General features: G+C 31.9%; 3 protein-coding genes across 3 annotated transcripts; 1 reads left to right on the top strand and 2 right to left on the bottom strand.

Annotated features, from left to right (window-relative positions):
• Positions 1–1,075: 1,075 nt before the first annotated feature.
• Positions 1,076–7,822, bottom strand: TVAGG3_0048390 (RNA-binding domain, RBD family-containing protein; the record flags this gene model as incomplete). The annotated part of the gene is made up of 1 exon (XM_001306516.2): positions 1,076–7,822. The coding sequence occupies one exon, from the start codon at positions 7,820–7,822 to the stop codon at positions 1,076–1,078; it is 6,747 nt and encodes a 2,248-aa protein (XP_001306517.2).
• A 623-nt stretch (positions 7,823–8,445) lies between these two features.
• On the bottom strand, positions 8,446–8,715 carry TVAGG3_0048380 (Chain e 40s Ribosomal Protein S30; the record flags this gene model as incomplete). Its single annotated transcript, XM_001306515.2, has 1 exon — positions 8,514–8,702. The coding sequence occupies one exon, from the start codon at positions 8,700–8,702 to the stop codon at positions 8,514–8,516; it is 189 nt and encodes a 62-aa protein (XP_001306516.1).
• A 416-nt stretch (positions 8,716–9,131) lies between these two features.
• On the top strand, positions 9,132–10,230 carry TVAGG3_0048370 (protein kinase protein; the record flags this gene model as incomplete). Its single annotated transcript, XM_001306514.1, has 1 exon — positions 9,160–10,128. One exon carries the CDS (start codon positions 9,160–9,162, stop codon positions 10,126–10,128), a length of 969 nt encoding a protein of 322 aa, XP_001306515.1.
• Positions 10,231–16,985: the final 6,755 nt, after the last annotated feature.

The raw sequence follows: 16,985 nt of genomic DNA, 5'->3' as shown, positions 1-16,985 counted from the left end.
TGTGAGAGAACAATCGCTCTGAAATTTTTCTGAAGATGAGATTTTTATAATTTAATGTACAATGTCTATATAATAATATTTTGTGATGACCAATTATTTTGAAAGGGATAAATTCACGGGTTTGATGAATATTGACAAAATCTCCAACAACAAAAAATTCTCATCATCTATACATATCTATTCAGTTAATGAAAAATTAACGATAAATATGGTTTTATCAAACAAATTTATACCCCATCACGTGACCTCCGATAAATTTCAAGTGTACATATACTGCTGTGTCTAAATCCCGCAGAACTGTATTAATTATCGAAATTGAATGCAATCGTAAAATCAGTTTAATTTGAATGGCTAGTTTTCTATAGTTTTATGGGTTTTGGTTCTGGTCATAAAAACATGAAGAATCCAAATCAAACTCCAAAATTCTAGTGTTATGATATTTAATCAAAATGGAATATATTTTAACTAGAGATATCAAGAAAGGAGAAAAAACGAAAATATTAATAGAATCTTATTGTCATTTTCGATTCTCTAATTGTTATTTTATTATAAATGAAATATACTAATACAATCATGCGGTATTTAAGAAAAATCAAACAAATTTTAATTAATTTTCTATTTGGCCCGGATAGCAAAGAATATAGATATAGAGATGCAAACAACAATATTGCAAATAGTAAAATTGCTCAAATTTATGAAATTGAATGTAAATTCATATTTGGTCATAACAAAATTTTCTAGTCGGAAGTTGTTTTCAAGTCTCCATTTCAACTAATCGAAAATAATGAGATATTGCGTTATTTACCTCTAATTAAACGACTAATTGAATCTTCCCTTATGTGAATTATTGGTATTTCATAATTTTGTTACCATAAAATGAGCATAAATAGAAAATTATGTATATACTAATTACATGTTGAATAAAAATTACCCCATCAACAAATAAAATCTGAAAAATCATTAGAGGAATATGAAATTTTTGAGTGAAATATAATATGCCTATTAACATCTGTGTATTTTATAAATATAAAAACATGTCTTTTTATGAAATAATAAAAAAAATATTATAAACATTTTAGAAATATCCTGAGCTACTCTCATGGTTATCATCACCAGGTCTTATTGTTCCCATTAGTTGATCTTTCAATGCTCCGCTAACAACTTCACTTGAAGCTTCTTCCTTTGATTTTTCTTTATTTTCTTCATCTTTATCATCATCACTGTCATCAAAATCTAATTCTATACTTTCACTATCTGATTCTACTTTCTCTTTCTTTTCTTCCTCTTCCTTTGGCTTTTCTTCATCTTTCTTTTCTTCATTATCATCAGATTTCTTTTCTTCATTTTCTGGTTTATCTTCTTCTTTCTTTTCTTCATCTTTGTTTTTGTCATCAGATACTTTTTCTTCATTTATGTTAATTTCTCGTGTTTGTACTGGAGTTTCTTCTTCCTTATTTTCTTCTTCTGGCTTTTGTTCATCATCGGATTTCTTCTCTTCTACTTTTTCTTCATCAGATTTATCACTCTCGATCTTTATATCTTCATCTTCTGACTTTTTCTCTTCTTCAGGTTTCTTTTCTTCATCTGACTTCTTTTCATCGGCTTTAACTTCTTCTTCTGATTTGTGATCTTCTGTTTCCTTCTTTTCTTCATCAGATTTATCGCTTTCTATCGTTATGTCTCCGCCTTCTTCTTTCTTTTCTTCGTCAGATTTCTTTTCATCAACTTTTTCTTCATCATCTGATTTGTGATCTTTATTTTCTTCATCAGATTTATCGCTTTCTATTGTTATGTCTCCGCCTTCTGACTTCTTTTCTTCTTCAAGATTTATTTCTCTTGTTGCTACTGGAGCTTCATCTTCTTCTTTCTTTTCTTCGTCAGATTTCTTTTCATCAACTTTTTCTTCATCATCTGATTTGTGATCTTTATTTTCTTCATCAGATTTATCGCTTTCTATTGTTATGTCTCCGCCTTCTGACTTCTTTTCTTCAGCTTTTTCTTCGTCTGGTTTCTTTTCGTCATCAGAAAAATCAATTTCGATGTCTGAATCAGATTTCTTTTCTTCTTCCTTTTCTTTGTTTTCTTCCTCTTCTTTGACTTCACGAGTTTTAGTTTCTTCTCCTTTTTGTTCAGGTTCTACATCAGAATTGTATCTGAGAACAATTGCGCCATTGTTTTCTTCAACGTTGACGCCTGATCCATCAAGATCTGCAAATTGTTGCTTTGCCTTTTCACTCCTCTCCTTCTTTTCGCTTTGTTTTCTTGCAGAAACTGGTCTGCTGTCTTGGTCTGATTTAAGTTCGTCGAATGAGATTTCATCCTTTCCTTTCAATGGATCATTTGTTTTATCATCATTGTTTTCATTCTGATCTTCAATTGCATAATTAGATCCTCCTGTTGCATTGAGTGTTGATTCTTTTTCGTCTTTATCTGATTTGAGTTCTTCAAATGAAGCTTCTTCTTCTGGTTTGGCTTCATCTTCTTTAGGAACTTCTCTTGTCTTTACCTCTTCATTCTCTGGTTCTTTCTCTTCATTTTCCTTCTTTTCTTCTTCATGATCAGATTTCCTTTCTTCATTATCTGACTTCTTCTCTTCTTCTGGTTTCTTTTCTTCATCATCAGATTTGTCTGAGTCAATCTTAATGTCTTCATCATCTGATTTCTTTTCTTCTTCTGGTTTCTTTTCGTCCTCCGATTTATCGGATTCGATCTTTACATCTTCATCTGATTTTTCATCTTTCTTTTCTTCGTCTGACTTCTTTTCTTCTTCTGGATGAACCTCATTGAGATCGATTTCTTTTGTTTGAGCTTGAGGATTCTCTTCTTCCTTCTTTTCTTCATCAGATTTGTCGCTTTCAATCTTAATATCTTCATCATCTGATTTCTTTTCTTCTTTGTTTTCTTCCTCTGGCTTCTTCTCTTCTTCTGATTTATCTGATTCTATTTTAACATCTTCTTCATCAGATTTCTTCTCTTCCTCTGGTTTCTTTTCTTCTTCAGATTTATCAGACTCAATCTTAACATCTTCATCTGATTTTTCTTCCTTCTTCTCTTCATCTGACTTCTTTTCTTCTTCTGGTTTTGTATCATTGAGATCAATTTCTCTTGTTTCAACTGGAGGATTTTCTTCTTCTTTCTTTTCTTCTTCTTCTGGTTTCTTTTCTTCCTCAGCTGGTTTCTCTTCTTCATCAGATTTCTCGATTTTGATTTCCTTATCAGATTTTTCTTCTTTCTTTTCTTCTTCTGATTTCTTGTCATCAGACTCGAAATCATCAGATTTCTTTTCTTCAACAGGTTTCTCTTCTTCTTTCTTTTCTTCTTCTTGTAGTTTCTCTTCCTTGTTTTCTTCAACTGGTTGTGTTTCTTCTTCGATCTTTATTTCTCTATCTTTGACTTCTTCATCAGATTTCTTTTCTTCTTCTGGCTTTTCTTCAGCCTTCTTGTCGTCGTCTGAGTCGAAATCAAGGAATTCGGAATCATCTGATGACTTCTTTGGTTCTTCCTTCTTTTCTTCTTCTGGTTTCTTCTCTTCTTCAACCTTTGGCTCTTCTTCTTTATGTTCTTCATCAGAATCTTTCTTTTCTTCTTCTACTTGTTTTTCTTCTGGTTTTGATTCTTCTACTGGTTGGTTTTCTTCTTCAATCTGAACATCTCTGTCTTTAACTTCTTCAGGTTTCTCTTCATTTGTTTCTTGAGGTTCTTCTGGTTTAGCTTCTTCCTTCTTTTCTTCCTCTTCTGGTTTCTTTTCTTCTTCTTTCTCTTCAGCCTTCTTGTCGTCATCTGAATCGAAATCAAGGAATTCTGAGTCATCCGATGACTGCTTTGGTTCTTCTTTCTTCTCTTCTTCCTCTGGTTTCTTTTCTTCTGGTTCTTCGGCTGGTTTGTTCTCTTCTTGTTCGACGTCGTTTTGGAGATCGATATCTCTAGATTTAACTTCTGATGGAGCTTCAGATTTGTTTTCATTTGCAGCTTGATCTTCCTCGATCTTCTTTTCTGCATTTTCATCATCTGATTTATCAGATTCGATCTTAATATCATCATCGAAATCACTGTCGGACTTGATTGCATCGATATCATTGTTTTCTTCTTCTGGTTTCTTCTCTTCTTCAGAAGATTTTTCAACTTTGATTTCTTCGTCAGATTTCTTTTCTTCAGTTGGTTTTTCTTCTTCTGATTTCTTCTCTTCAACTTGTTTCTCTTCCTCAGAAGATTTCTCAATCTTAATCTCTTCATCTGACTTCTTTTCTTCTTCTGGTTTCTTCTCTTCCTCAGAAGATTTCTCGACTTTGATTTCTTCGTCAGATTTCTTTTCTTCTTCTGGTTTCTTTTCTTCATCCTGTTTCTCTTCCTCAGAAGATTTCTCAATCTTAATTTCTTCGTCAGATTTCTTTTCTTCAGTTGGTTTTTCTTCTTCTGATTTCTTCTCTTCTTCGAGATTGATTTCTCTAGTTTCTACTGGGAGAGTTTCACCTTTATCCTTCTTTTCTTCTTCCTCTTTATGTTCTTCTTGTTTGTTTTCTTCGTCAGAAGATTTGTGTTCTTCTTTCTTCTCCTCTTCTTCCTTGTGTTCTTCTGGTTTAATTTCTTCTTTCTTTTCTTCCTCTTCTGGCTTCTTTTCTTCTTCAATGTTGACCTCTCTTGTTTCTGCTGGTTTTTCATCTTCAGAATCGAAGTCGAGATCGACAGAATTGTCACTTTCTTCTTTGGATTTTTCTTGTGGTTTTTCTTCTTTCTTTTGTTCAACATCTGATTCGAAGTCACCCAAAGAACTTGATTCTTCCTTCTTTTCTTCTTCTTTAGGCTTTTCTTCCTCCTGAGGTTTCTCTTCTTCCTTTGGTTTCTGTTCTTCATTGTCAGATGAATCCAAATTGAGGTCATCGAAATCAGAATCTTCATCTTTCTTTTTCTCTTCTTCTGGCTTTTGTTCTTCTTTATTTTCTTCATCAGGTTTCTTCTCTTCTTTGTTTTCATCATCTTCTTTGATGGAAACATCATCGAAGTCACTTGATTCAGCCTTCTTTTCTTGTTCTTCTTGTTTTTCTTCTTCTTTGTTTTCTTGTTCTAAATCAATGTCTCTTGTTCTTGTTGTATCAGTGTTATTTAAGAGATTCTCTTGAGACTTATAATGGAGAATGAAAACATCGTTTCTTTCTTCGACATGAACATCATTAATACCAGAACCAACAAGTTGACTAAGTTCCTCTTTAGACTTTCTCTTCATTTCATCCCTCTTTCGTTTTTCTTCTTCAAGTCTCTTCTTTTCTTCCTCTTCTTCTTGTTTTCTCTTTTCTTCTTCTAATCTTTGTTTTTCCTCTTCTTCTTGCTTTCGCTTCTCTTCTTCAATTCTCTTTTGTTCTTCCTCTTCTTGTTTTCTCTTTTCTTCTTCAAGTCTCTTTTGTTCTTCCTCTTCTTGTTTTCTTTTCTCTTCTTCCTCTTGCTTCTTCTTTTCTTCTTCAAGTCTTTGCTTCTCGGCTTCTTCCTCTTCTTTACGTTTCTGTTCTTCTTCTTCTTGTTTACGCTTCTCTTCTTCAAGTCTCTTTTGTTCTTCTTCTTCCTGTTTCTTCTTTTCTTCCTCTTCTTGCTTTTGTTTTTCATCTTCTTTTTCGTTGTCGCTGAATGAATCTAACGCGAATGAATCGACAGAACTCTCTTTCTTGATTTCTTCTTTCTTTTCTTGTTCTGATTCTGATTTCTTCTTTTCCGATTCGGATTCGGATTTATCAGATTCAGATTTCTTCTTTTCTGATTCAGAATCGGATTTTTCGGAATCAGATTTCTTCTTTTCTGACTCAGAATCGGATTTTTCGGAATCAGATTTCTTCTTTTCTTCTTCTTTGTTTTCTGATTTTTCTTTTTCTGATTCAGAATCACCGAATTCTTCGAAATCTGAAGAATCCGATTTCTTCTTTTCTTCTTCTTGTTTTTCTGGAGCTTTTTCAGGAGATTTATCTTCAGCTTCTTCGAAATCATCTTGGGTTATCTCTCTTGAAGCAACTTTATTTGGAGAAGCAAAGGCATCAGACAAGAATGAAGTACTTTCTTGTTTCTTCTTATCATTCTGTTCGAGAGCTGATTTAATGATACTACTAATTGAGTGATTTTCATCTCCAGCTTCTGTTTCTTTCTTTTCTTGTTCTTCTTGTATTCTTCTGAGTTCTGCTTCTTTCTCTTCCGCTTGTCTTCTGAGTTCTGCTGCTTCTTCTTCCTGTTGTTTCTTCTGTCTTTCGAGTTCTTCGAGCTCTTGTTGTTCTTTGAGTTCTTGAAGTTCTTTTTGACGACGAAGTTCTTCTTGTCTTCTCTCTTCCTCTTCTTGTTTCTTCCTTTTCTCTTCGTTCTGGCGCATTTCTTCTTCTCGTTTCTTCTGGCGTTCTTCCTTTTCGCGCTCAAGTTTTTCAAGTTGCTCTTGCTCGAGTTTCTTCCTTTCTTCCTCGAGTTTTTGTTGTCTTTCCTTTTCTTCCTCTTCTTTCTTCTTTTTCTCTTCTTCTTGGCGCTTCTTTTCAGCTTCTGCTTCTTCCTGGCGTTTAAGCGCTTCAGCTTGTTTGCGCTGCTCTTCGAGACGCTTTTGCTTGAGTGCATTCTCTCTTTCCTCGAAATCTGAATCGTCTGTCAAGAAATCTTTGGCTGGAGGAAGTTGGCGTTGGTAATTAAGCTCATCCGGTTGATCCCAGGATACAGTAATCTTTTCACTACCAAGATTTGTATTGTTCATCTGGATAATTGCATCTTCTGCGTTTTCTTTCTTATTGAATTTAAGAATTGCAACGTGATTCTTAACTTCTATGTCGCTGATGTCGAATTTCTGGAATGCAAGCATAAGATCGCCTGTAATGCAGTCTTGTGGTATTGGGTAAGCGTAAGCAATAAATTGAGCAGATTGTTTAGGTTCGGATGGAGGTCTAACGGTATCATTAAGCTTATGTAATTCTCTCGTAAATGTGACTTGATCACGTAATGCGCGAACTTCTTGTTGCTGCTCTGCAATTTGTTGAATAAATTTTTGAGTACGATGATGATAATGTTTCTCCTTGACTTTGAGGATTTCTTCGTATTTTTGAGCTTTCTCGTCTGGTGGTGTTTCGAGGAAATGAATTTGTTCGCCTTCCTTTGCATTACGAACTGCTTCGAGGTCTTTCTTTAAACGATTGTATTTCGCAAATTGCTTTTCGAGTTTGAACTTTCTGTCCATGATTTGGACTCTTTGTTCACTTACTTTAAGGTACATTTCGCCAGTCTTGAAATCTTCAACTTCACGTTGGGTTTTTTCAAGTTCAGTTGAAACTTTGTTGTATGCATCTAAGATTTCATTGTATATTTTCTTAGATTGTAAGATTTCGACCTTTAATTCAGCAAGTGCAGATCCGGAGAATATTTTCTGGTAAGCTTCGAGTTTTTCTTGAAGATCTTCGCTCTCTCGTTTCTTGTTGAGGATTACTGCTGTTTTATCCTTTTGTTCCATATTTTGCATTGTTTTATCTTGTTCTCGAAACTGCAACTCTTGATTTTTCGAATCATTAAGTTGTTTTTCAAGAAGTTCTCTTTGTAATGAGTCGTGTTTAGCTTCTAATTCTCTTACTGATATTTTTAATGTATTGATTTCTTCAATCAATTTCTGTTTTTGATTATCCAATATCTCCTGGTCCTCAGAATCGGAACCTAACACAAGTCTTGTATCTCGACTTCTGTATACAAGATCAGTTGGTAGCCTCTGAGGCTGAATTTTAATAAAGCGAATAGGATTTTTCCCAGGATTCATTGGTGCTGATGATTTATTAGACCCAAGTTTGGTAGGAGGAAGATTCCTTCTCAAAGTTGAGTCACTCATACAATAAAAACTATCAGAAAATTTTAGAAAAAAAAACGATTTTTTCTTCAACATTGAGGTATTGAAGATTCAGACATATGAAGATCATGTCTATTATTTCGCTTTATAAATGGACGAAAATAACGACTTTTTGACGATTGAATTTCTAATGATTTTTGATCAAAGAGATTTGATCGTATAAATCGTTTTAGATATGAACATTCTGCGCAATTCTATAAATGAATTTTTCCAAAATTTTTTTGAAAATAAAAATATGAAATTAAAAATCTAAGAAAAATTATTCAAATTTTGGATTTTCGAGAATTTTTGGAAATTTCAACGAAATTTAAATGGATGAAATTACAATAAAAAAATAATGAAATTAATATTTTGATACAAAAATTCTAAATTCATAAATATTACTATTTTGAATGTCGATATTTTATCAAAATACAAATAATTTATTGATGAATCACCAACTTTCCTTATCTTACATCTAAATGACAACTCATTTTTTCACTCAAACATCATATCAACTTTATTGTCTGAAATCATATTGTTTCTGAAAAACAATTTCAAAAGCGAAGTAACTACGATTTGTTATAATCGATAGTATAGTATTTTTGCTAGGATTTAAAAAAGAATTTTTTTTGATATGTCTTAGTCGAGATTTGATATGTTTATAAAAGAAGCTATTTATTTAATAAATAATTTACTGAGATTGTGAGTTTGGACCTGTCTTGCGCTTAGCATCTGGGTTAACAGCAAGGAAGCGCTGGTTGTAGATCTTGCGCAGACGAGCACGGCCGCGGACTTCCTTTGGCTTATCCATCTTTGGGACCTTTGGTGTGTTAGAACGAACTTTGCCTGCCTGAGCAAGGGAACCGTGGACTTTACCCATGTTTTTAAAGACCAAACCGTTTTTTCTCGCCCAGAATTTTTTTGTCTTTATTTTGGCCATTTCCATTATAATTAACATTTAGAATTTATAAGCAATCTAATGTATTCATTTATTTTAATTTTTATTGTATATGGATTTCGTATCTTTGTAGTATTGGATCAATTCATTTATATTTTCAAATGGTTTGCTGAACGAATAGATTTGCAACAAACGAAATGTCCAATTTAGCGAATTTGATTTTGGCTATTTGGTTCTAAAACTTTTTTCCATTATTACTGAAAGATTTATGCTTTATTAGCTACTTTTTCAAGAATTAAAGAGTTCACAAAATACATCTCAAAGAAATCAGTTTGGTCATCAGACAAATCTTAAATATTTTTATATGTAGTTCTATAAACAATCAAGAAAACCTGGTAAAAGAAATACCAAATTAAAAAAATTTATCGTCCTCAAGCCAATGAAGCCTAAGACAATTACCCAACGTCCCATTAACAGATCTCAATACATCACGCAGCCAGAAAATACTGACAAATATAGGGTAATTGAAAAAATTGGCTCTGGAACTTTCGGAAACATCTACGCTATCGAATATTATGATAGAAGAAGACTGGCATTGAAAAAAGTTTTACAGGATCCAAAATACAAAAACAGAGAACTCACTATGATTCAAGCACTTAGACATCCAAATTGCCTTAAACTTCATCAATACGAGCTTAAACGTGAAGGTGACCAAGAATTTTTATATATTTTCACAGATTTACTCCCAACAGATTTGCATAAATATCTACGAAAGAACAAAATCACAACATCTCTTGCCAAAATATTTGGATATCAATTATTCAATGGACTCGACTATTTACACAAAATAAATATAACACATCGCGATATAAAATCATCAAATATCCTTGTAGACCCAGATACAGGAATTTTGAAAATTTGCGATTTTGGTTCTGCCAAAGAACTTAAAATAAACGAAGCAAGTGTTTCATACATTTCTACCAGATCATATCGCGCCCCTGAGTTACTATACGAATCTCAATTTTACACATCTAAAATTGATGTTTGGGCTGCAGGATGCGTCTTATCAGAGATGTTTAAAGGAGGAGATGAGATATTCCATGCAGATTCAAATCAAAGCCTCAAACAGATTATTCTTAATTTCATTGGTACTCCTACGATAAGTGATTTTCATGATATGAATCTTCAGCTTCAACCACAGTTTTATCATCCAGGAATAGGTATAGAGCATGCATTTAACGAGCCTCTTGATCCATTGCTCTTGGATCTTCTCAAGAAAATATTTGTATACTCACCTGTTCTTAGATATACTGCTGAACAGGCAAAATATCATCCATTCTTTGCTGAAGTTAGGAATGGTACAGCACGATTGCCTAATGGAGCTCTCTTCAGAATGCCAATAGAATAATTTTCATTATATGTTTGTGTTTGCATGCATCTTTAATCTTTATTTGTTCTATGTATTTATTTCAGAATTAATAAAGCATTATCATATTATCTTTTAATTGTTGCATATTTTTTTTAAAACAATATAAACTTATATGACCATAAATCAATAACACATAGATAATACCAGTTGAAAACAATATCTCTATCTGATATTCCAGAAGTTGATATAATTTTATTGATCGTAATATGTTTATTATCAGCTCATCTAGTATTTATGCCTTTTATATCGTATGTTATATGCAAATACTTTATACAAATGGCTCATTGTATCAGATGACTGAATAAGAGAATGAAATGTATTAAAAAGACGAAAGGCTTAATATGACATTTGATATATTTTATGAGAGTGTTATCAGTAAATGCAATATTTATCTATTTGTTCCAAAATATTTTATTTTTCGAATTTATAAGGCTTAAGGGCATTTGACATTGTAGGGCAAGCGATAGTTACGCTCAGAGAATCATACTCCCACTTTATTATAAGAAGATCGAAAAAACAATAGAATTTCCTCTTCATGCTTTTCATAAGATCTAAATCGGACTTCGTGCTATAATAAGCATTGAGATCACAAACAAAAGAGGATTGTTTGATTTCGAAGATTAATATTTAATTTTTTTTGAATATAGTCGTTAAACGATCATCACTTAGGATATAAGTATTAAAAAGGTAAATAAATTAAGATTTCATTGTAGTTCGATTCGTAATAAGCAAAGATTAAGTTATTCGATATAATTATTGTTGAATAAAGATGCATCTCGCTATTTTAAAGGTGCAACAATTACAAGAAGGTGAAATATATCCTGCTTGCATTAGCACTTTGAATTGTTTTTCTTGATATGATTAAACAATATATGTGTTTTCTTGGAAATGAATTTATGGCATCATTAATAACACATTATAGAGGGAGGAGATGCATCCATTTCATAGAGATTTCGAAACATTTATGAGTTAGCCTTCTTTTTATTTTTGAGATGAGATGAAATTTTGAGTCCTTGTGTAAAGCCTGTTGTTTTTATTGCTTTATCTAGATAATGACATACAATACAAACATCATTAAAAAAGCCGATTTAATTCACACAGATAATTGAGTTGATATAAAAAATATTGTATACTAGAGTCAAAATCTCGAGCACAAAAGTGACATTGAATACTTGTAAGTATTGAATTCCCATGTAAACTATTCATTTCTATCGTTTTTTGTAGTCCACATTTCCTCACTCTCGATTTTACTCATAAAAATATTAAAAAATCACTATACAATATATAAAATATATATTTATATGGTTAAAACAATGTTATTTTTGCGAGATTTCATCTGAAATTAAAATTAGGGATTTTTTGAATTTTGAACTAAAATTTGTGATTGGCAAATATTGAATAATCGATTGGAATATGAAAGAAATACTTTAAAATTGAATAGAATGTGCCGATAGAATTTTTCTCACAATTTTAAAAAGTTGTTCAAATCCTATTTTTGATTGAGTTTTTGCAATTGTTATATATCAAGTGACAAGGTAAAAATAAAATTTTTGTTGCACTACTATTTTTGCAACAATTTGTAAATTACGTGCATCCCTTGTATTCCAGTGATCAACATCGAGATTACATATTGTAAGAAATCCTTTTGAAGTAGATCTCTATTTGAATTCAAATTCGGACAGTCTATTTCATGTTGCTTCGTGAGAATGTATATAATTTGCAATGTGAATATTATATAATTGATTCTGTATAAATAAGTAATTATGCATTAGGAAACTGCTCGGCATTGCATGAGATCTAATCTTATAATAATTTTTTAGATATGTTGAAATATGTAATATTTAGCTTCAATATCATTTATTATGGTGTGTCTTTGCTGTTTTTTTGATATTGGATATCAATGACTCTTCTGTGAACGAAAAAATCATATAAATCATTAAATTCTAAACGTAAGCGAAACTCATTCAATTTATTATTAGAATCAAATCTATTTTAAAATTGAGCTATTCGTTAAATCACAAAAGGATACTTTATATTTTTAGTCAAAATTTGTTGATAGGAGCTTATTGGCGCAATCTCATGTTCTTCCTGGAAGCAGCGCACAGACCAGTCAGAAGCGCTCCTTCCAGGACCAGAAAGACTAGAAGGGGGTCCTGACCTTGAGAAAGGACCCCCTTCCAGGTCTTTCTGGGACAATTCGGTTCGCATTGCGAGTGTCTGCTGCTTCTTTTGACCAAAGCAGCAGACACTCGCAATTATATGTTGCGGCAAGTGCATTTGATCATAAATAAAATTATAATCAAATTTTGATCATAAATAAAATCGTTTTAAATTACTTCTTCATTTAAATTATAACAATTATTTTTGGTTTTATATTTTTTTGGATCAAATCCATTTTAATAGAATTTATATACTATTCATCTATTAGTAAACACTACCGTATATTATTTTTTAAGCTATCTTATTTTTTGAAATTTTATTCAAATCTTTGGTCGCAAGAAGAATTGCATGATAAATAAAAACATTTAATCAAAGTCAATTTTATTTTTCATATTCAAATGGACTGAGTGTTAACATTTAACATTTTTTGCTAATGGTTGAAAGTTACAAGCTCTCAATTTTCGTCCCTTTTGTACGTTTATTATAATTGTAGCATATTGTCATCAAGCACGCGACTAACCAGCAAAGACGTGTCCTCTAATTCCGTCCCTAGTTCAAGAATCTGGAACTATTTAAGCAAAAACATTCGATTTCAAAATCAAGCATTCTTTATTCAACGAGTAAAACATTAAAGTATGATTTGTCATACACGGAATAATGACAAGCTCTTAGAGTATGTTTAGTACAGAGTTACTGCCAACTTGAGTTCTTGAATTTGGTAAGTTAGAACAAAAGAAGCCATATGTCGCATCTAAGGACTTGTACTTATCAGAGTATTACTAAATGTTTAAGAATGTTAGTTATTCGTCCCAAACTCGTACGTTTCCACGCGAATCTTGATAATAAATATACTATTTTGGACTTTTTGCAATAAATCTCTTTTTACCACATTAGCATATCTGTGTGTATGCTACTTAACCTCTTTAGAGACCATTAAGATAATGTTTTTTGATACTTTTTCAAGACTATGCCATAAAGTAAACGAATAATTTAGAAAATGATATTAAAAAATTTAATTTTATTATGCTTTTATAAATATTGAGACTTTTTAGGACTATTTTAAAAATGTAAATAGATCAATCATTTTAATATTAGATAAGATAATCTAAAGACGTCAGATGTTTCAATAACTTCAGATCAATGACTAATATGAAATTTAAGATTTGTGTTAATTTAAGAATTAACAATGGAATCTGGTTTAGAAAGATGGAAAGCATAGAGAATCTAAAGGATAAGAGAGATTAAATACAAAATGCTGCATAAAAAGGCAGATCAGTGAGAAGAAATCATGAGGTTAAAAAGGAACATTCAAATTAGAATATAACATTGCATATTACAATATTAATATTAAAGATAATACTGCACATCATTGTGCAGTGATCCATAAATCAATATTAATATCTCATATGATAAAATCTAATATCATATTACAATATTAATATTAAAGATAATACTGCACATCATTGTGCAATTACACTATTTTAAATATTTTCATAAATAATGACTTACAAGTTAAAAAAATGTAGAATTAACTGCATGATCCAATATTGGACCGAATGTATGTTTGAATCTATAACTGAATTCATTAATGACAAAAAAGTGACTCTATAACTGAGTATCTGGCTGACAATATGCCTGAAAGTTTGAATGTGTCTAGGAATATAACTGACAGTTTGAGTGACATTTTGAATGAGGGTTTGGTTGTCAGTATAACTCAAGGTTTGAGAGAGAATATGACTCACAGTTTGACTGACAATATGACTTAGAGTTTGAGTGACAGTATGAACAACAGTTTGGGTGATAGTATGAACTACAGTATGACTGAGAATATGACTGACGGTTTGACAGACACTTTGACTTACGGTTTTAGTTAGAATAAGACTGACAGTTTGAGTGACAATATAACTGACGGTTTGACTGACAATATGACTGTTGATTTGAGTGAGTGTATGATTGAGAGTTTGGGTGACAATATGACTCATAGTTTAAGAGAGTGTATGACTTACGGTTTTAGTGAGAATAAGACTGACAGTTTGGGTGACAATATGACTGTTGATTTGAGTGAGTGTATGACTGACAATTTGAGTGACAATATGACTTCGGTTTGACACACACTATGAATTAGCTTTTTAGTTAGAATAAGACTGACAATTTGAGTGACAATATGACTGACGGTTTGACACACACGATGACTTACGGTTTTAGTTAGAATAAGACTGACAGTTTGAGTGACAATATGACTGTGGTTTGACTGACAATATGACTGTTGATTTGAGTGAGTGTATGATTGAGAGTTTGGGTGACAATATGACTCATAGTTTAAGAGAGTGTATGACTGATGGTTTTAGTGAGAATAAGACTGATAGTTTGACTGACAATATGACTTCGGTTTGACACACACTATGAATTAGCTTTTTAGTTAGGATAAGACTGATAGTTTGACTGACAATATGACTGTTGATTTGAGTGAGTGTATGACTGACCGTTTTAATGACAATATGACTGACGGTTTGAGTGACAATATGAATTACGGTTTTAGTGAGAATAAGACTGATAGTTTGGATGACAATATGACTGTTGATTTGAGTGAGTGTATGACTGACCGTTTTAATGACAATATGACTGACGGTTTGAGTGACAATATGAATTACGGTTTTAGTGAGAATAAGACTGATAGTTTGGATGACAATATGACTGACGGTTTGAGTGAGTGTATGACTGACAATTTGAGTGACAATATGACTTCGGTTTGACACACACTATGAATTAGCTTTTTAGTTAGAATAAGACTGACAATTTGAGTGACAATATGACTGACGGTTTGACACACACTATGAATTAGCTTTTTAGTTAGAATATGACTGACGGTTTGACAGCCTCTATGACTTACGGTTTTATTTAGAATATAACTGAGAGTTTGGGTGACAATATGACTCATAGTTTAAGAGAGTGTATGACTGATGGTTTTAGTGAGAATAAGACTGACAGTTTGGGTGACAATATGACTCATAGTTTAAGAGAGTGTATGACTGATGGTTTTAGTGAGAATAAGACTGACAGTTTGGGTGACAATATGACTGTTGATTTGAGTGAGTGAATGACTGACAGTTTGACTGACAATATGACTGACGGTTTGAGTGAGTGAATGACTGACAGTTTGACTGACAATATGACTGACGGTTTGAGTGAGTGAATGACTGACGATTTGACTGACAATATGACTGACGGTTTTGGTGAGAATAAGACTGATAGTTTGAGTGACAATATGATTGTTGATTTGAGTGAGTGTATGACTTACAGTTTGACTGACAATATGACTGACGGCTTTAATTAGAATATTACTGACAGTTTGAGTGACAATATGACTGTGGTTTGACAGACACTATGAATTAGCTTTTTATTGAGAGTAAGACTGACAGTTTGACTGATAATATGACTGACGGTTTGACCGACAATATGACTGACGGTTTGACAGCCTCTATGACTTACGGTTTTATTTAGAATATGACTGAAAGTTTGGGTGACAATATGACTCATAGTTTAAGAGAGTGTATGACTAATGATTTTAGTGAGAATAAGACTGATAGTTTGAGTGACAACATGACTGACGTTTTGACTGACAATATGAGTGACGGCTTTAGTTAGAATATGACTTAGAGTTTAGCTGACAATTGGCTGACAGTTTGAGTGACAATATGACTGAGAGTTTGACTGACAATATGACTGACGGTTTGAGTGAGTGTATGAATGAGAATATAACTGACGTTTTGACTAACAATATGACTGACGGTTTGACATCGAAATTCATTCATATATATGTATTGATCAATGCAATCACCCTATTTAATATTATTATTTATCAATTAATTTTTCATTACTACATGCTCTCAATTATTATGACATTAATATTTATCAATAAATATTTCATTACTATATGCTCCCACCCAATTTGACATTATTGTTCTTTGACAAATTTTTCTTTATTAAAGACACTCTCACAAATTCATATCAATATATTTTAATTATCACCTATTCCAATCCATTTTCATATTCATATTCTTATTGAGTTAGAATAAATTGAGGATGACTGAGAATCAAATTATAATTAGTGAGAATCAATTGAAGAATACTGAGAGTTAATTAAGGTTGTTTAAGAATAAATTGTGAATAAGTGACAATCAATTGAGGAAGAGTGAGAATCACTTGATTCTTAGCGAGAATCAATTAAGGATGAGTAAGAATCAATTAATAAGTAGTGAGAATCAATTTAGGGTGACTGAGAATCAATTGATTCTTAGTGAGAATCTATTGATAATTAATGCGAATCAATTGATTATTTGTGAGAATCAATTGATCAGTAGTAAGGATCAATTGATTATTTGTGAGAACCAATTGAATATGAGTAAGAGTCAATTGAGGATGAATATGTGTCTATTCTGATATGACTTAGTATCTACTGAGGCTAGATGCTAACATCTTACTTTTATGATCATAATTTTTCAACTCCATTAATATTTATAACAATATTTTGATTACTATTTAAATAATTTTATCAAATGATAATTATTAACATATATTAAGAGTATGTTTAATTTTCAACATACTCTTAAAAATACGAAATTTTAAAAAAAGTGACGATTTTTTAATGCTAAACCATCTTCATCTACCATTAAATG

Source organism: Trichomonas vaginalis, chromosome IV, assembly GCF_026262505.1.
Source record: "Trichomonas vaginalis G3 chromosome IV, whole genome shotgun sequence".
NCBI classification, from domain to species: domain Eukaryota; phylum Parabasalia; order Trichomonadida; family Trichomonadidae; genus Trichomonas; species Trichomonas vaginalis.
This window is presented reverse-complemented; position numbering and strand designations above follow the sequence as displayed.